We start from the raw sequence: 20938 nt of genomic DNA, 5'->3' as shown, positions 1-20938 counted from the left end.
TGGCTAAATGAGCAGTGTGGCTCTAATGATGTTCTATTTATATATTTTTTACAAGAGAACACGACGGGACTGTGCAGCCTCACAGTAGACACCGCCTCAGGGAGAGCACACAGCCCTGGTTTTTCCTTCTCTTCCGGAAGCAAAGTGCTCAGCCACCCACCGCATCAGTGAGGGACCTACATGTGCATGCTCGCACAGTGTGCTCACCCTGGATGTCTCTGTCCAGCCTTTCTTGGGAACTCTGCGTCCAGACAACCGCTGAGAATCAGGTGGAACAACAAGCTGGTTTCCCTCCCCCTACGGAAACGTTACCTCGGGTCCGAAGGTTAGAACGCGAGCTCAACTGCAACCCAAGTCCTAGCTTTGATCTCAGTTTTCCCGCCAATACGTTAGATTCACACCAATATAAACCTCACGCCCCAAAGCACCAACATAGGCACACGAATACACTTAATACTTTAAGATGTGCACTGGGGAGCGGGATGGAGTTCAGGGAGGCGGGGAAGGGCGCGAAAGAAAGAAAAGACTTTCTGTGTCCTTCTCTATTCTGCTCCTCTGCCTCCTCTACTGTCTCAGAGCTGTGGGTGATGAGCGGCAAGTTAGGTGACATGATTTGGAGTCAGAGGGCACATCTAGGTGGCAGACCAGGAATCCATCTCTTTCTAGCCAGGAGCTGGACAGACTAATGAGAGTGAAAATAATGAGTCTGGACTTTGGATACAAAAATGACTTCCCCGATCTCTGAAATGCTGTCACCAGAAGGGTAAGGCCAACCAGTACAACCTCACAAGTGTTTGCATACAATAGGTTACGTCACAGGTAAGGGTGCATGTATCTGAGGGGCTCTCACACCCAGGTCACCTGAACAGAAGCATTTAGAATGGCTTCAGACACTTAGCCTGGGGACCTGGTGGAAACCTAGCAGTGTCAACTAAATGGACTGCAAAGAGGGCAAAATGGGACCCTGCATTTTAACAGCACAGACATCGCCATCACCCAAGCTCGGGGTCCTTTTCCCCCGGATGAGGTGAGCATCCCAAATTCTTCTCTCTCCACTCTGCTATTGACTTTACTAGGGAGGAAATGTCCTTTCTGTTTTCAGTCTTGTATTTAAACGCTCTAACTCTAGCCATTGACCGTGCCTCCCTAGTCCCCCTGTGTGACCCCAGCTCCTGAATTCTGCACCGCTCCCTCCTCAGGGGGGTCATTCCTCGTGTCTTTTCCCTAACTTTCTCCCCTCACAAACTGCCCCCCACCGTACCTCACTGAGGGGTAACTGTCCCGCTGCCTTGGGACCCTGGACCCAGGAAGAAGACACCTTCGGGTGTCCAACAAATCCTTGTCACCTCATTTCACTGTTCATCCACTGATGATTTTTTTGTTTCATCTCCCCACAGCTTCTCCTCCCTCAGCACTGGTGCATTTTCAGCCTCGTCGCTCCTGGCTGGACAAGGCAAGGCTGGGAGGTTTGTCTATAACCGATTTGTCTCTGTTGTAGGTTTCTAAGCTTTGATTAAAGAGACAGCGAGGATCTCCAGCCCCTTTCCCGAATCTACGGTGTGGCTGGTGCCATCTAGCGGCAGCAAGGAGTGGCGTCTCTTTTCTCTTGGGAGATTGGTCAGATTCGGAGGTTTATTCTCCCATCAAATTCACATCACATGGAGGGGGAGGAAAAGACATGCAAAAAAATTTGTTTTTTACCTTTAAAATGCTCACCTGCAAAAGCTGAGATGGGTTCTGGGGGAAAAAAAGAGAAAAAATTTTGAGTTAGAAAAGGGGAAGAAATAATCAGGTGAATGTAGGGTATGATGAAGAGGACTTCCATTAATTTGTTCTTTGTAATATCCCACGGAAAGTGTCCCACGTGCTCTGACCGTGTCTAACACATCATCATTGTGGGGGCCGGGAGGCTGGGGAGAGAGTCTCAAAGTTGCTTTGGAACAAAAGTCCTTTATAGAGTAATGGGTCCCTGGAGCATTGTAATCAGTCACTTATCACTGATTACTTTCTCAGAGCCGGGATTACTTTTGGAAGCCCGGGGCCTGAGTTGCTTGAGGGGACTAGGGCAATCCCAGGTGCTTCTGACATCGTCAGGCATACACACCCGGGACCCATGTGCCAAGAAAAGCACTTGGGGAGTTATTACAGTCATGGCAACTGAACGTGGGTGCCATTCCTTCTCAGGACGCCCTCTTGCTTTGGGGAATGTCCATGGCTCTGAGGGGAGACTGTCAGGGTGCCTTGGGGTGGTGGGTGAGATTTGTACATCTCAGGTGGCCGGGCTGCTCAGCACTGCCGTCCAAGGGGCACTTATGGTGTCCTTCCTGAGCTAGTCACCTGGCATGCAATGTCTAATCTTACAACGGCTCTGGGATCTTGGGCATTAGAGGCATTCGCTTCAAAGCAAAGTCTAAAATCTTACTTCACGTGCCACGGTTTGCCCTGCAACTCATTCCTCTAAAAGAACTGCTTGGTGATTGTGCTATCACTCTGACAGAAAATATGTGCTGCTTTTGCTCACAGTGGAGGCCTCCATTAAGTTCATCGAACCTCCCCAGCACCTAATTCTGACTGGCAGTCGTGCTTGTCCTCCAGCATTTTCTTTGCTAAAAGCTGGAGTCTGAGGGTGGGGTCTCGGCGCCCTGAATCTCCATGTACTTAGTGCATGTCTATTTCTGAGTGGGAGCTGCACAGAAACTTCACCTCCTCTCACACCCCTCCCATCTGGAATGCAGCCTGAGGTGCAGCTACACTCACACCTCACCCCTGCACAGACCGGGTGTGAAAGTGGCCCGCTGCCTCCTCTTGGGTATCTTAGCCCTTGGTGTCTCACCGGGAAGAGCCACGAAGAGACAGACAGTCACGTACCCATACAGTTCTCCAGCGGGACGTCAGTGCTTATCCGAATGTCATCAATGGCAATTTCTCCTGAACGTCCTTTTCCTATAACTCCCTCGAACACAATCTAGAAGCCAGAAGAACAAAAGCCATGGTTAACCGAGCTTCCTGGTCCAAGCAGTGCAAAGATTTCCAATTTTCTGTTAACTGCAGCTTAAAACGTGTGTGTGTGCGTGTGTGTGTGTGTGTGTGCTACTGCACCTGGTACACATCTGTTGACCACATGGCTACACTGCTTCAAATCTTAATTTAAAGAGGGTTGGTTCAAATCAAATGCATATTTGAGGAGATTAAAAAATATAAGTAACAATGTGATGGATACTGTTGTCCATAACTAGAATGTATCAATTAAAAGGATCACAATCAGAGCGTGTTTAAAGGAGGGCTGACATATCCGGAGCCATTTTTGAGGTTCCTCTCTTATAAATCTTTCAAACGCCCAATCCAGGTATTTGGAAACTCAGGGGACGGGAGCAGGCGGGGGTAAGGTGAGAAATCCAGTACCCTGGGTTTGCATTGCCTTGGTGATTACATCCTCCTGTGGCTCCACTGTTATAATGTTGCCTGGGGGCTCCCATTGTTAGAACTGCGGGGGGGGGGGGGTGGGGGGGGGTGGGGGTGGGTGCGGATTTGTTCCTACACCAGTAGTTTACAGAGCACCTGCCATCGGCCAGGCGCAAGGACAGTTACAACAGCTAATAGACAAGACCCTCCGCCCAGAGTCTCACCATCCAGCGAGTGAGACAAAAATGCAAACAGGTGCTTACAACACAGCACACTAAGGTTTACAAGTGGGACGCAGGTGGGGGTGAGGAGGGTCTCAGGACACCTGACATCCTGGAGAGTGACCGCAGCCCCTCGGCTCTGGGGTCTTCCATCACTCCTCATTCTTGCCCTCCCCGGTTCTCTCTGCAAATGAGCACATGTCCTCTGGCAAGCTGAGCGAGCAGTTGGCTGCCTCACCAGCCATGTGTTGCTGCTGCTCGTCTAGGGAGGAGCAGGTTAATGCTGTGGCTGGTTCTCGGTCACCTCTTCCACAGCGCCTCTACTCCTACCCAAGTCTCAGCCACAGCTGTGCGTGCCCATCTGTGCCTCAGTCTCTCGCTCTGTGGGGCAGAGATAATATAACTCAGCTCCTGGAGCTGTTGGGAGAGAAACCATTTAGGAGTGTCTCTGGTCTGCTAGCCACTGAGCGCAGACAGCACCCCTCTTCCTGTGTGCATGCCGGCTGAGACAGGGCTGGGAGGTTGTTCCCCTCTCCTCCTTGGAGTGTGAGGGGCCCCACAGGCCTCTTCCCCGTGTGTGGAGGGTGTGTTTGTGTTTATTTCCCTGGCTCCTGTGCTCCTTTGTAAGCCTACCTCACAGCAATCTAAAATAAAATGGGGAGAAGAAACATTTGTTGGGGAAGATTTCAGCAATATAAAAGGCAATAGGAAGAACAAAGAACCAAGTCTGGGTATAGAGATAGGCACATTCTGAATAACAAATAAGAGTGTCATTTAGTTGCCATGGCAACGTGAGAAACACAATGAAAACAGCAACGCTTAACCATGTTCCCTAATGATGAATGGGCATAGCCCTTTGAAATACTGAAGCACAGATCCCACTGATTCCCTGGGAGCCCCGCCCGCCTCGCCACCACCCTACCTGGTACTCCATGTCGTAGCTGGGCAGGATGATCCGCCCGTGTTTCCACTCGTCGCCCTGGTCCTCGCGGATGACCCAGAGGAGCTTGCTCTCCCGGCTGGCCTCGCGCACCACCTGCAGCACCAGCCCGCGGCCGCCCGTGGCTTGGTACTGGAACTCCATGCATACTGGGCTGCGTGGCAGGTGCAGGGGCGGGCTGATGAGCCGCCCGTACTGGCCCTCTCGCCGGCCATCACTCTGCAGCCGCAAGAAATTCCTGTCATCTGGGGAAACAAGCCCAAACAGAGCATCCTGGTAAACACTTTCGAAAGACACCAGTTTGCAGCTCTGGTCCTCCCCAGGGGAAAGCTGGGACTAGAGTTTGGGGGTCTTTGTTCTCCAGGTCCTGCATCCCTTTAAGGCTCCTTCAGAGCCTTGATTCACATGCTGAGTCCTCTTGAAGCCCTTTCCTGGGACTTTACATCAAGTCAGTCCTTCCTGCCTATTCCTCTGCATCCCTTTCTTAGTCCCTCTTTTACGTGCGTCACCCAGCATGGTCAGCCTTAGTTCTTGCTGGTTGTGTCTGCCTGTCTTCTCCTCTTAGGCTCTAAGAGGCCAGGCCGTATTCATCCCTGGCTTACCCAAAGGGCCAACACAGTCTAACGAACTGAATTACAAGGGGGTGAGGTGGCTGCTAGACCAGAGGTGAGTCTGGCCAGGTGGTTTATGCTTCAAGACTTGTCATCTTGGCTGGCACTGTCCACATGGAAGACAGAACCTTCTGTCTCTCCCACTGCTGCTAGATGGTGCCTGGGCTCTTGTGACTGCAGCTCAGAAGCCCAGTGTCAGCTTCATGCAGAACAGGGCATGGTGGCTGAGGAGGGGTGATCCAGGGCCCTGACACCCCACTCCCTTTCCTGTTCCCTGACGAGCCTGGCCTGAGGGAGCCAGGCAAACATGGCTCCAGTGAGAACCGGCCCTGTCACCATGTCACTAATGAAGGCTATGTGTTTAGCAGAGAACAGACAAGTGTTGGGAAATCAAGGTTTCATGCATCCAAACGTTCAGAGAACGGGCCTCTGGCTGCTTAGTTTTCAAACACATCAGACACTGTGCGGAAGGCTGAGTTCCCCTCACCCTGGGCAGACTCCACGCCTCGCAGGCACAGGCACGGGGACCTGCACTTGCAAATCCAACACCACAGGAGTGTTCTGGCCACTTGTACGCAGCACGGTGGCAGCCGAGGAGAGAATCTCACTGCCTCCTTTTGGCTTCGGGACACTTTATGCTGAACCTGCTGCAAGAGGGCAGGGGCTCTTCTGCACCACAGATCCCCAATTCGCATCCCAGACACCTCAGGACCATGTCAATCTGAGACGTGTGCTCAGAGCTTTCTTACTCAACAGGGACTGTGCACATCCTGGGCTTGTCAGCGAAGGACAGGCGGGGACTCCAGAGTCCTGAATCAACAGGGCACTCCCGGGACCACTGGTCCGCTGTCGTTACTCCTGTGATGTCATCCTCCCAGTGAGAGCTGAGCCTGTGACCGTCCTCCCACCAGGGGCCCAGAAACAGCCCCTTCCCTCATCCTCTCGGCCCCCTCGCTCCTTCCTCCCCGGCTCCCCTGAATCCCTCGTGGTTAGATTCTCCAGGATTATTGCTCCAGAAGCTCCCTTCTCCTGAACTCAGATATGAGCAGTTTAGGATCCAGGGGGGACCCAGTTGTGTCTCCTTAACCACCCAAGCATGTCATCTAATTCCCCCCAACGTGAGACCTCTTCAAGGCCAAGGCCAGCACAGATTACTAGGCAGCTGTAGCTGTGGCAGAGGATTTTAAAGATGGTGATCTGCTGAGGGAGGAGACACTGGTGCCACAACCACTCAGAGATGATCTAAACTGTGCTTCGCCCACCAGATCTCCTTACCACCGCTGTTGATGGGAATTCTAAGTGAGATTTGCATAAGGCTTTACAGGCTACAGAGCACCCTCACATGCATCATTTCATTTAATCCCTGCTGTGTGCTTGTGAGCTAGGTCTTATTAATCTTGCTTTGCACAGGATGAAGAAACTGAGGCTCAGAAAGGTTCTGTGACTCGTCCAAGGTAGAGAGGCTAGTAAGCAGCAGAGCTGGGCCTGACTCGGTTGCCCCACCCTGTACAGCAGGTCTCCATGTCAGCTGCGGCCAGTGGCCTTGCCCCAAGTCTGGGCAATCAATCACATCTGTCCAGGCAGACTGGTTCCCACGGGCCTGCTCCCTCCCCCCTCACCTGTGCTCCCCCCAACCTGTGCTCCGCCCACCCCCCCCACCCCCGCCCCCGCCCCGCCCCGCCCCAGCCACCTCTCCCCTCTTCTGCTGGTTCTTCTCCTAAACATTCTGGCACATTTCAACATTAATTCCTCTCTTCTCTCAACAGCTCGAGAATTTACTGACTGTACCACTGGTTTTACCTTGTTTTAAAAAGACTTGAGGCCATTTTTCATGCATTTCAGTAGGTACCCACCTGCTGCCTTGCACTACAATTTAACTGCTTTGTGTGTGTCTTTCTTCCCACCCCCGTTAGACCATAAGGTCCTGGTCTTACACAGATAAGTGTGTGTATATAAAGGCTCCTTCTCCTGCCCCTAGATAGTGACATGTATATGCAGCTACTCCCAAAAATTTTGTTCTCACGAATGAAGGACAAACTCACGAACGAAGAATTATGTGAGGCTATGTGTTGGAAACAAGAACAGAGGACGGGTCAGCCAGCTGCTGGAAATCCCTCAGACTCACACCATCTCGTCACCATCGCCCCCCCACCCCCCGAGCCAACAGCCTTTTGTAAAGGTGAGGTGCACTGATAATCTGGGCGAGCACCCAGCCCACCGCACCCCCAAATGCTCAAGCTCCAGGAATTCCCAAGCCCTTACTGTTTCCACCTCAGGTATAGAGGAAACCAGATTTCAGAGACTTATTATTCAGGCTTCTTCCTTCACACTTTCACAAATAAGACCCACTTGCTGCCTGAAAATTGCTTGGCAGAAATACTGTCACTTATATGAATTTACATGTTTTTTTTTTTGAGGAAGATTAGTCCTGAGCTAACTACTGCCAATCTTCCTCTTTTTGCTGAGGGAGACTGGCTCTGAGCTAACATCCGTGCCCATCTTCCTCTACTTTACATGTGGGACACCCACCACAGCATGGCTTTTGCCAAGCGGTGCCATGTCTGCACCCGGGATCTGAACAGGCGAACCCTGGGCCGCCAAGAAGTGGAAAGTCCGCACTTAACTGCTGCGCCACCGGGCCGGCCCCTGAATTTACATTCTTAAGTGGCAGGGGAACCATACATGATGGTTAGGATTTGGTAAGTAAAATGTGTGTGGAGGTGTAAAGAGCCGGGCTGGCTGGGCTGGATCTGGTCTGTGCCGTTTACTCATCCTGGGGCAGCAGCTTCAGGCACAAGGAGGCCAAGGTTTCACAGCCCACCCTCCCAGGGACCGAGCTGGCCCTCTCCTCTCACCTCCTCCCCTCTCCTCTCCCCTCTCTCCCAGTAAGATGATAATCACTATGCATGATTTAGAGGACCCCTGGAAGACCAGGGAGTTAATGCTGGTGGCGTGCTAAGCACGAGCAGCTGAAGGAGCATAATTCAGTGCTGACATCTGAGCTAATCCACTAGTTCGCAGAATCTCCAGACAAGCAGGCCTTGGAATTTCTCTCAGTTAAATCATTTGTGCCCCACTTGTCTGTTAAGTGCTAGGAGCTCGAGGGAAGAAAGACGATATGTAAATTTAAGGAATTAGCAGTAGACATCATTCAGAGGGACGCTGAGCCGCAGAACGTCCCTGCCTGTCACTGAGAGGCCTGATTAGAACCAGGACATCATGAGAGAACGGCTCAGACCAGGGGAAGCCAGGCAAGAGAAGTGATGTCGGCTGAGTGCCTATTGTGTGCCAGAGACTGCGCTGGAGGTGTTCTCTGCCCATCTGATGGAATCTCCCCCATGAAATCAGGATCGTTTTCTCATGGAAACGGAAACTGAGCCTCGGGAGTTGAAGGAACGTGTCCCAGACCACTACCAGAGGCGGGTGGAAATGGATGTATGCCCTGATCAGACTGAGTGAACGGCCAGAGCCGGGCCTCTCATCGGGGCTGGGGTCGTGGCCTAACGTTCTGTGGTCTTTCAAAGCCTCAGTCTTCCTGTCTGTGAAATGGGCATGACAGCAGCACTCCTGCAGACCGCTGTGAGGGGAGGAGACAGGACGGGCACATGAAGTGCTCTGCACAGTGACAGGGCCCAGTGGAAGCTCAGTAGAGGCTCTGGTCTCTATCACGGGCACGGGACCTGCGCACACCGCCTGGGCTTGCCTGACTGTGTTTTAGGAAGAAAATGGGTCAAAAGAGCACCAAGAACCTGGGAAGACCAATCTGAGACTCAGGAAGAACGGTTTGGCCTGAGGACAATAGGGATGTTCTCTGGAGAAAGTCGTCCTCACCCCAAAAACGAGCCAGCCCCACGCTGCGCGCCATGCACAGTTGACCACACATCGTTCCTGTCAGTCCGTGTACATCAAACAATCTAACACTCTAGAATGGCACGTGGTCATGCAAGCTCCTTCACGTCAGTCTGCGTACGTCCCAAACAATCTAACAATCTAGAATAGCACGTGGTCTGGAATGACAGTGGGAGCTCAAGAGACCGTTCGGCTCGGGCCCGCCCTGCTGCCCGCAGGAACCATGCTGAAACATCCCCAACAGCTGTCCAGCCTTTGCTCCACATTCTCCAGAGAAGCAGCTTCTGGGTCACAACCCCAACTGTCAGGAACTTCTTAAATTCAGCTTTACGTTCTCCTGCCACCATTCAGACACATGTCCTCCTTCTACCCCTGGTGGAGCACAGCCAGTTTCTGTCCTCTGACTTAGAAACCATTTCAGTCACGAAGAATTCAGACCCTTAGTCTTCGCTTCCTCGGGAAACATGCCCCTGGCCCCTTTAAATGGCCACTTTCCAGGCCGTCACTGAGGGTGGCAGGTCTCCCCTGACCCTTCTCCAGGCTAAGTGCTTCAGTTCTTTCAAGTCGTGACACCCATATATGTGCTACAAGTGAAAGTTTGTTCTTCTGGAACATTCTAATTTATGGCCCACCACTGCCAGACACAGAGGAAGTTTTAAGCCCGCAGTGGCTGTCGATTACGTGATAGAGCAAAGGGTTGGCGTGCCCTGGCTGGGCTGCTGTATTGATTGACTTGGACTTTAAGGAAAAGCCCTGTGACTGACTAGCTAAGAACCGGCCCCACCTGCTGGAGGCGCTTCCTGGGCTTGTGGCCGATGCCAGGATGCCGGAAGTGGACAGCTTCCAACAAAGAGACAATGGGAAGGAAACACGTCCAGCCTCCAGCCGTAGAGAGAGAATGAAGAAACAATGTCCCAGAGACACAGTCTCTCTCCTCCTGGCCCCGACATACCTGGAGGCATTTTGCTAGGCCTTTGACTCAAAACATCTGTCAGTTGCCCAGGATACAAGGAAAACAATGGCCTGGGAACGCACAACAGGAATTCAAAGGGGCAGAGAGGAAGTGCCGTGGATGGGGTCAGGCAGGCGTTTTAACCTGCTGCTGTCTCTGGAAAGGCTCTCCTGACGTTTCACCTGGCGATTTACGGCCACATCTGGCTTCAGCTGCTTGAGCGCCCTGTGAACATGTGACTGCAGTCGGCCCAACAGCCATGGAATCAATTGCGTCCACACCGTACCAAACCCTGAAATAAATCACCAGTCTGATCCTCCTGGCTATCGCAACGCCAAACACACCGTCTGTCTAACACACACGTCTCCTGGCCAGCATCTTGCCCTCCCACTCGAACAACCATCTGAAGGCATATTTCGTGCCGCAGGAGAGGCAATCTCTTTGTATGGGTCATGCTTAAAACATGAGTCAGCCCCTCCGTTGGCCTCCCAAGGTCAGTCTATCTCCGCTAAGGTCCTCGAATTAACAACCAGTTAAGGGAAACACTGAGTTTGGATGGACTCAGCCCGGATGTTCTCAAGGTTTACAATTGACCATTTGGTGGACATTTGAGGTTTCAGGCCTGGTCTTTGCAGGAGTCTCCCCAGAGCTGCTTTTTGGTATGTCTGCTTCCATGAAGGTTTTGCATTTGAGGCAGTTTTGCTATCATTCTGCCCCTTCACTGTCAATCCACGCACAGCTGAGGAACCGGACAATCAGGACTTTCAGAAAAAAGGAAGCACGTCTTCTCCCCTCTACTGCTCTCTTTACTACAAAGGCAGAGATGTTTTCCTTCCTACTTTCCTTAAAGAAGGGCCTCTACGCTTTCCTTTCCCAGTTGAAGTTATTCCTTGAATATTGGCTTTCTTTCGGCCAAGCTGTTCCTGGTCTTTAATGATCTAACATGGTCTCAGCCCGAGAAGTTCCTGTCTCTGAATTTGTAGGGGCTGAGCCCCAGCCCAGCCACAGCAACCTCTTTCTGAAGGCAGGTCAAGCTGATGCCAGTCCAGGGTCTGGATCGTTTGCTGCCATCAGTCCCACCTACGCTCTTTAGTTCAGAGAGTTGCTTTTTAATTCACAGAGTCACTGCTGGCTCACTGTCATAGGCCAAGCCCTTCATAAGCAAGTTCACTCATCAACTCTTTCCTTTGGTTTCTTTGCCCATCTACCTACCATACCCACCCACACTTCATCTTCTCGTGCACGTGTCCCAGAGTGAATGGCAGCTCCAGCCCTCCACCCTCATGGGGTTTATTCAAGGCCAAATCTGCACCAAAACAGCTCCATGAGAAGCTAACGAGTCTATGGCTTACATTTGATGGAACAGCCACCACTTGCAAAATCCGAATATTTCGGAACACTGTATTCTTGACTTACTGTCTCTTGAGCTTGTTTTTGAACCCACAGTAAAGGTTCTGTTCTCTCGATCCAACAGACTTATAAAGGCTGGGCAGCAAAGCTCTGTCCTGTCACAGTAGTGTCCTATTCCAGACGGGCCTTGCCCGGATGCTTCGCATCACTTCCATGATTGGAAGTTATCAAAATGGAGTAATACCGGAACCAAACTTCACGTAACAAGGGTACGAAAGTCCACATTTAGGGAGACCGACACTTGAGGATTCTGAAGCTGACCTGGATTCATACTCTTCATCTCCAATCTTCTTGTCTCTTTCCCGACAATAATAACAACGAAACAATTATTATGGGTCTTACCTAGTGTTTCCTCTTTGCAGATGAACAGAATGGCTCCTACACTATCTAATGCTGGGCTGCTTGCTTCCTTTACTGTGGGTGCTCACTGAGGGAGAATGACACAGTGACAAGAATACCAGCCACTGAACACTCCCACCAAAGGATCATAGAGGAGGTACACCCACTATTTGCTTGCTTCTTGGCTTACATCAGACCAAGGAGCAACAGTGCCAGCAAGGGGCCCAGAGGTCCTCCCATGTCCATGCCAGAAGGTACGAGAGCAGGGCTGACCAAGACCACGTTCTGAGATGATGGGCATGCCCTATATCTGCGCTGTCCAACATAGTGTGGCTACTGAGCCCCGGAAATGTGGCTAGTGTGATGAAGAATGGAAGTTTTAGCTGTATTTAATTTTAATTAATTAAAATTGAAATGGCTACATGTGGCTTATGGCCACCATCTTAAACAGTGCAGCTCTAGACAGACGGGCTCACCACATCACCTCAAAGAGTTTTGCCTAGTTCCTTAAAGACCTGAATCTGATCTTCCTCGAAACTCTCTTTATCACCAACGCACTTGAGAATGTCTGTAGAAAATACGGCGGCTCCCACTACCCAACGGAGGAGACACTTGGCGTGTCATTGTAGCTACAGTGAAAAGGCCCAGTGGAAAATGGGACTGGTTCCTCTGCAACCACCAGGGGTCACTGAATTGGGAACAGGGTCCCCAGGGGCTGGTATGAACACACTCCAGGCTTCTAGGCCACAAGCAAAGAGCTAAAAAAAGAAATTCTGAGTGGTTTGAAAGACTATCTTGAAAAACAAAAACAGTGGAATGAAACCAGTGGGTGTCTTGTCAGCCTTAAGCAACCATTACCACCAGCCAAAAGAACAGAACTAATTGCTTACTTAAAAGGAAAAGAAAAAAAGAGAAAAACAAAACACGAGAAAAGAACTAAATCAGAAAACATCTGAGGAATGCAAGTCGTTTCCACAGACACTTGCAGCCCAGGAGCCCGGCTGTGCTATTTCAACATGGTGGCCCCCGCTCCCTCCTCCCTGCCTACTCATCCCTGCTCCCTCTGCACTTGGGGGCGACGCCTACTTTCTTAGAGGATGACTCTTGTTTACCTGGCTAGGAAGGGGTGAAACAGATGGCACTCTTCTCTTACACAGCAGAGCGCCCCCCCCGTGGGGTGCGGGGTGTGGGCGACGCAGTGGCTTCGGGGTTGACTAGGAAAGTCCAGCCACTTGGGTCCCACTCGCCCTCACCCGCCCCTGACCAAGCACAGCTGCTTCCTTTCTCCCAACTGCTCCCCTCGGGGCCCATCTTGTTTTGAAGAAGAAAGGACCACCCTGAACAGAAAGGGCTCTCTGTGCTCTCCTGCTTAGAGCCCAGGATGAAGTCTCGTTAGGAGGAGGAAAGGAGGGAAAACAACAAATGATTTTAAATCATCCGAGGACGGACGGAAAGGCTCTGAAATCAACGCCACGATCTCACTTTCTGGAGCAGGCTACAAGGGCCACTTTTCCAAACTTCAGGGATTTTTCTGGAAGAGGAAAATGATTGTTTTCCTTCTCAGCATCTTAAGGAGAAACATTAGATCCAGCAGTTCCTTGTGGCCCTAATTCTCTTTCTGGCCCCAGCCGGCCGGCCAAAGGCTGGAATTCTGCCCACTCTGCGAGCTCGCTCCGAAAAGTTCCCCTGAACCGCAAGGTGGATGAATCAACGGGAACAGGACAAGGCCTGGCACTGACAGCTGGCAGCCAGGGTTGGGGTCAGGGTCTCAGGTGAGGACGAGGCTGGGCGAGGAGGAGGCAGAGGGGACGGTGAAGGGACAGAGGTGACGGACAGGGTCAAACGGAGAGTAACGCAAGCTTTCCAGAAGTGTCACTTGTTCACTGGCGGCCTTGTTGCCTGAGCAGGGCTGCTCTCAGACATTCTTAGAAAACATCTGCCCAGAAGAGCAGAAGGGAGGAGGCGGAATTATTAGAAGGAACCTGAAGACAGACTCAGAATGAGAGCCAGAAGGGCTCCCAAGCTATGCCTCACATCCCTTTATTTAACGTGCCTCTGCCAGCTGCCCCCGTGGACCCACTAAGCACAGACACTCCCCCAGGCATACAAATCACACACACACTCAAACACAAATATACAGACACACACACACAGACTCACACGTAAAACGCATGCATGTACATACTTATAAACACATATATATCTACAGATAAAAATGCCTAACGTGCCCACACACACACAAAGCACAAACACCTTGAGAAAGAAACACAAACATACAGATGTACAACCATATACATATACACTATGCATACACACACACCCCCCACAACTACACACATATACACCATGCATATACATACATACCCCACAACTACACACATATACACTTTTGCATACACTCATACACACATACTCCACAACTACATACATATACACCATGCATACACAAACATAGCCCACAACTACGCACATATACACTATGCATACACACACATACATACATACATACCCCACAACTACACACATATACACCATGCATATACATACATACCCCACAACTAGACACATATACACCATGCAGATACATACATACCCCACAACTACACACATATACACCATGCATACACAAACATACCCCACAACTACACACATATACACTACGCATACACACATACACTACCCCACAAACCTTTGTGTTCACATAAGAAGTGGGGGTTGGGCAAACAACCAATTAATTGGGCCAAGTCTCAAAGGAGAGGAAATGAAATGAAAAATCCAAGCTGGGTTATAAAAATAAGTATTTTTTTCCAACGTGCAGGAGGCTCATTATATTAATTAAACATTATTGCGTGAATGAGGGGAAGGAGGGTGATTAAGGCAGGGACGAGGTGAGCGCTCCCGCTTGCTGCCCGAGGCGGGGGTGGTCGCAGATATTAATCTCTCTGAGCACTCAAATGTTGAAGAGATAAACACTTGAAATACGAAAATGTTTTTCTCCAGAGTAGACCTGTGACCCTCCAGGAAAGCAAGCACAGGCTGGGTCAGGAGGCTGGCCGCTGTGCTCTCCTGGCCTCGGTCCCGGGGGAGGGGCGTGCAGGGGACCCAGCCAGTCTGTGGGGTGAGGGGCAGCAGAGTGGCTCTGGGGAACCCTGCAGAAGGGGACGTCCCTTCCCCCTTTTATTCTCCAGTCAGGCAACATCTGACCCACCAATTTCCAGAACTAGCCCCTTTCTTCTCAAACGCTTGTGGGGGCCTAAGGTCCAGGCCTGGGAAGCAGGAAAATTGAAAGCTAATGCATGGTGTGCGGGAGCCAACGTGCTGTGGCTCGTGAGAGCTGGTTGTTAAATTTTCTGGAATTTTGCAAGCCAGTCAAATGCAATCATTATTAAAAATTAAATTACATAAAGTTACAATTAAATAAGTTATATTAAAAACTAAAGGTAATAAATTCCTGAAAACTCAACACTTCCTAATTATTTTAATACATTTTACCAGTACCTATGCTCCCGAAGTCATTCACGAGTATTGTATCCGTGTGATGGGAAAAACCACATAACTCTGTGTTATTGTGCCTCTCCCTTCACCTCCGATGCCGTCATGTTGGGAGCTCGAGTTCAGCCATAGCAGGAGTATTTACACCACCCAGCGTGCACCATGACCAAGCAGGGCTGCTGTTAGCCCCCCCCAGGAGCCGGTCGATGCGCATTTCCCAGAAGGGCCCTGTCAAAGCGGGCGACTGTGAGATGGGGATAGCCCTGTGCTACGTGTTCAGAAGGGCTGAAGGTCCCTCTCTACCAACAGGGCCAGGGTTTCAATTCCTCTGAAACCCGGCTCTCTGAAACTAAAGGGGGCTTTGTGATGTTTCAAGCACCGGCAGCAACACTCCCCCGGAGGCCACGGGCCAGGCAGCTCTGCTGGACACCCACAGGGGTGGCAGCACTTCAGGCCCTTGACTCGGTTTTCTGCAGAAGCGATGATCCCCTTGGAGGACTATCAGGCAGACTAGAGGCCAGTGGTTTCCTAATGAGCCATTTTAGGAACAATACCCAGCTTGGAGTTGACAAGAGGCTCTGTGACAGTGGCAGCAAGTGCTGGCTATGGGGACACGGGACACTGACTCATCCCATCTCCCAGGACCTCCCCACTGCTCGTTCCTTCTTCCTCTTCTTTCTTTCGTGTCGGCCCCTCTCACCGCTCCCCGCTCCCAGGCTGTACTGTAGTCAGGAGGAGAGCCAGGCACCACCCCGCAGCGATTCTGCAGGGTGATGTCCCGAGCAAAGGCTGCAGTGGTTTGTGGGCAAAGAGCAGAGGACGGTCTGTGTGGGAGGTTGGGAAGCTGGTCAGGGAAACTGGAGCTGAGAGACGTGGAGCAGGAAGCCCTAGCCTTCTCATCTTTGCATCTGCAGCTGGCCTACCTGGGAACGTCCGGTCGCTCGGGCTGGTGCTGCTGGTCCAGGCGCTCCTGAGCCACTTGGCGTGGTCGTACATCCACCCACAGGGCTCCTCAGGGAAATCGAAGTTGCAGTTGAATCCTGAAGGGAGCTGCAAGTCTTTGTCTAAAAGGGAAAAAAGAACAACCAGAGGAGGGCAGATGAAATGGGTTCGGAGAAGAGCTGAGCGGCACTGTTTGAATTGCTGGCAAGGCCTACTGGAGAGCAGAGAAAGAGCGGCTCCCCGTGCGGATTCATTTAACTCATCCTGGCGACCGCCGGCTCTCGGGTCAGCCTCTGGTCTCATCCTTCCCAGGCAGGAAAGCCAAGTCTGCCGTGGTTCCCATAGTAAACAATTACAAATGAGGCCACCAAATGGCTTCGGGCTCTACACAGCCTCTTCTGTCCACCTTGGAGAGCAGACAAATGTGAAAATCGCGGTTCCCTAAATGCCAGAGAAGAATGTCTCCCAAGGGCCTCAGGGAAGGCTTGCTCCTGCCAACCTGGCTCTCAGAAGCGATGGGGCAGCCTGTTAGCATCCGGAGGGGCTCACACGCCGGCAGGAGCTGGCCAGGGAGGAGAAAGCGGCCTCGGAAACAAGGAAGGCTTGTGTGCTGCCCTCCGGCATCCCCATGGGGGGCGCACTGCCAGGCGGGCAGTGTGGCAAGTGGGGGCAAAACGAGGGGGCCAGACCAGCCAGCCGGCCAGCTCAGCACCGACCAGGAGGAGAAACAATGTCATGTGGCACTGGGGGCCTGAAGGCCAGGGCCCCAGGGGCAGCCGAGAACACTTCCCTCGTGGAAATCACAAAGTGACCACACACCGGCTCACCCCATCTGCTTGGTTGTTCACCTGCCTGAGCCAGAAGATGGAATCCACTCGGCTCTGAGAATCCAGTCTGAGCCGGTGCCAAGGATGTGAGGAAGTGGGGTGGTGAGGGGGGGGCGAGCAGGGCTGGCCTGGAGGGCTGCCGGCAGGGGCCGAGGAGGCAGCAGAAGGTGCTGGCCACTGCGGGGAGCAGGGAGGAAGCGGGGCCTTTGGCCTTCTCACTTCCCTTCTCGGGGTTCCCAGAGAGGACTTTCCGTGGGGAAGGCCAAGCATGCAGGCTAGGAAGTCTAAAAGGGAACAGCAGACTGCTGGAAACAAACGCTCACACTGTGGGGGTGGGGAGGGCTCCCTCGTAGGGCAGGGCTCACGGGCCTTGGAGGCAGATGCCTCCGGGTCCTGTTTGTGCCTCCCTTTCTGGAGAGAGAATACCCAACGTTGGCCCACCCTTGGCCAAAGGCAGCTGGAGTCGACAGGAAGCACTGGAATCTATTACAGAAGCATCAACTCCTGGCTTGGAAGGTCGGCCCTTGGCCCTCACTGTCCCCTTCTCCCAACAATTTCTGAATTTCTATTTTTCCGTTCAAAAATATGGAGTAATTCAGTATACCATAATTGCTCTCTACTGTTTACATGCATACTGTATCATAGGAACCAAACTCCACAATGAGATCTTTTGCAGAAAAAGAGAAGGGAGGAACCAGCAGAGAAACCTCAAATGAAAGAAACCACTAGAAACCGGAGAATTATGTTAAACTTGGGCGAGTCTGCGGCGGAACCTTCCGTTTTCCTTGGATCTCCAGTTAGACAGAACCCCTCCCCTGTGCTCCACAGGCTCGCCCCGCTAATCCGATACCAGGCATTAACTCCCTGTGCGTTTCACCTTTGGCTCTCAAACTGTCCTAAACATGTCTTGGAAGATCCTCCAAGTCGCTTTCTCCTCTTCATAAAACAAAAACAAGTTCATTAAAATGTCAGAATTCTGTATTCAACTAACCCTGACCAAGTGTCCCCCGCCCACACAACATACACCAGCACATTCCTGAAAGCATATGCATTAAATTATCATTTTCAGTCACACAACTTCAGCATTTACTTTTGGCTCCTCTCCCATGCTTCTCTGTAGCCATCTTTTGAAGCCATCCATGCCATCAGTGCATTTCCTCATACTGTCAAGTGGCTGAGTGCGGGGTCCACAGGTTTCACCATCTACCCGCGGGGTCTGTGCCACATTGCTGTGTCTCCATCACTTCCCAAGTCTCTTCACCAATTTCCCTCATTTCACTTAATGAGCGCTTAATAATGATCAGTAATTTACTGTAAACGGAGGCTGTCAAGCAGTAAATTCTAGCCAAAAATGCCAGGTGTTCCAAAATTTGTGGTTTGTTAGGAATGTCCTCATACTCCATAACCTTCGAGATATGATTTAAATTATGACATCCTTTTGGACTCTGCCAATTATTGTTTTTAGATAACTTGGATGCGTTTAGAAGATAAGATGAAAGTACTACAGATTTCCACGTGAAGAGATGCATCCAAAACAAGGCAGCCCTGAGTTTTGAAGGAACAGTTCAGGTGCCTTTTCCCGTTTCTGCCTTTGTCACTGACCCGCACTGACGGGGAGGCGCCAACTCTGAGCTGTAATTGGCAGACTTCCTCTGTCGGTGGTGGAACACACAGGGAGACGTAGTTAAGGAATGGCTTACTGCTGAGTTAACGGGACTGTGGCACTCCAGGACCAGATCACCCAAATGATCCCCAGATCTTCCTGACTGTACCGGGGAGACACAGCTTAGCAGAAAATGCCACCATGCTGTGGGTTAAGGATGCAGAGTGTGGGCTAGAAAAGGAGATTTCCTGAGGGAGGATGGACCCTTAGATGATGACCAGTGGGTTCATGCCTGTGGGGCTTCACTGGTTGTTCCAGTATTTGAACACTTCACAATGGTTGTAAATGGCTACTGACCACAGCTCCTGAGTGCCCACACCTCCCTGACCTCTGACCCAGGGGACCCCAGTCCCTGTGCTCCATGCCCACTGGTCGGCACCCGTGCCACCCCGGATGAAATACGGCTCTGACCCCATTCTCACCATCCTCAAAGCTGCAGTTCTCCCCACACTCCGTGGCCTCCTCGTCGATGGGGTACGGGGTGGTGGTCTCCTCGCTCTTCACGGTGGGTCCCAACGTCTCAACCGTGGGCCTTGAGTCTGCGTAAAGGCAAGGGAAGGGAGTGAAGCCCAGCAGGAGGAAGGCGCCGAAGACCAAGTTTCCTCTCTATGCGTGGGGCTTTTAGAGAAGGAGTGAAAGGAGAGCAAAGACGCTCACACGTCTCTGAGTCACCCGTGTGCTGTCAGGGAAGCAGGGGGCATCGCCTGAGCGGAGGGAGAATGGGTCCCGAGTCTCAGAAATAGCCTCAGAGAGGCACGACACAACCCCACGCCTTTACTCCACTGCAGACGCCCGTGGCCGGCACAAGAGGCCGTGGAGACAGGAATGGATGCGGGCGATGCTGACCCCAAGTCAGGGCTCACGGTGGTCCGGGTGTTCTGGTTAAGACAGAGCGAGGGCGGTGCACTCGCGAAATGAACGATGCCCACCAAAAATGGTTCGGAAAAATCTCGGTCTTGATGAAGTGAGCTCTGCTCTGTGGAGAAGGCCTACCCGTGCCTCGCCCTGTGGGTGGCTGCCCATGGGCCCTCCCGGCTCACCCCTGCCTTGTGGGGAATAGGCCTTCTCTTTTCAGCCTCCTCTGAGTCCGAGAGAACTTTTTTGAGCCAAAGCTAACCAGACCCAGGAGCCCACCTATAACAAGACAGTCTGAGCACAATCATTGAGGCCGTACTCGAAGCCAGGCAGCCAGGGAGGTGTGACCCCAGACACTGCAGTTTGCGTTTGCACAAAACTGAATGGAAAGGAATATGGATTCAAAGGGATCCAGACTCCACTTGGTGGAAGAAATTTGGGGCTGTGCCATCAGGTCAGGGTGTGGCAAATCCCAATGCTGCCTGGATCCCAACGGCCACCGTCAGGGAGGATGGCTGCCAGGGGCTGGGAGAGTCAAGTGTGGGAGGGAAGGTGGCAGAGGGATCTTGCGTGCCTGATTTACAGGAGGCCACCGTCACTGGCTCCAGTAGATTGAGGTTCTGAGGGGAGGTGGCCCAGGGTGGCCAGATATTGCAAAAAAATTTTTTTTTCCCCACATGAAGCCAAAATTCCCCACGGAAAATCTCCAGAGTTGTCAATGTTGGCAACTTATTCAAAACTTATTCAAATACTAACAAGTAGCAGGCACTAGAACGGCGGGGCCAAGCCTGGCTGCAGGCAGACAGTTCTAACTCGGCTCTGGGTGACTCATTCATCCATCCATCCATTTGTCTGTTTGCTCAAGCCAGTCATTCATTCAGCAGCCATTTATGAAATGAATGAAACCATGAGTCAGCCGCTGGGTGGGGTAAAGGAGAGGTCTGGTAACCCGTGTTCAAGCCCATGTGTTGTGGGGTGGGGTCTTCACCCCAGAGTCGCCCTCCAACAGACTCCCCGAATCAGCCCGGGCATTGTTCCTCGCATTTCTATACATCTTCCTTTGCGCCATTGTGCGTGATTTGGCTCCTTTGTCAGGCACCCTTCAGGATACCATTTCATAGAGCCAGGAGCTGAAGGAAATCGCTACAGACGCTGAATAGCTTTTTCACGGTCGACTTCCCACCTTTCTGCTATTAAACACAACACACCTAACCTTTCATGCTTCCCTTTGCGGAGTCTGCCTCTTGCTCATGGTAAACAGCAAACAACCTCAAAGAGTCCTAATTTGTAAGTTCAAATTTGTCACTGTGTCGTGGAATCTCAAACTCAATTGTAAAGCAAACTGTGGGCAGCAAGCTGAGAAGGAACCATTTGAAACACAAACGAGCAGGTGAAGCGGCCCTCTCAATATTGAGCTGCAGCAACCCAACTCAGC

At 51.7% G+C, this 20938-nt stretch overlaps 1 protein-coding gene across 4 annotated transcripts in view; it reads right to left on the bottom strand.

The window, feature by feature from the left end:
- NRP2 (neuropilin 2) overlaps window positions 1-20938 on the bottom strand; it is a 112763-nt gene that overhangs the window by 28653 nt on the left and 63172 nt on the right. For 2 of the 4 annotated variants that reach the window (XM_070580865.1, XM_070580867.1), the window contains exons 11-15: window positions 19071-19187; window positions 16140-16280; window positions 4546-4808; window positions 2869-2965; window positions 1702-1737 (exon numbers count right to left, since the gene is read on the bottom strand). In XM_070580865.1, the coding sequence (XP_070436966.1) occupies window positions 1702-1737; window positions 2869-2965; window positions 4546-4808; window positions 16140-16280; window positions 19071-19187 (654 nt within the window). The remainder of the gene's footprint in view (window positions 1-1701; window positions 1738-2868; window positions 2966-4545; window positions 4809-16139; window positions 16281-19070; window positions 19188-20938) is intronic. The other 2 variants (XM_070580866.1, XM_070580868.1) reach the window with 1 other exon arrangement.

Source organism: Equus przewalskii, chromosome 17 (genome assembly GCF_037783145.1).
Source record: "Equus przewalskii isolate Varuska chromosome 17, EquPr2, whole genome shotgun sequence".
Taxonomy (NCBI): domain Eukaryota; kingdom Metazoa; phylum Chordata; class Mammalia; order Perissodactyla; family Equidae; genus Equus; species Equus przewalskii.
Note: the sequence above shows the minus strand (reverse complement) of the source record. Positions and strands in the feature narration are given on the sequence as shown.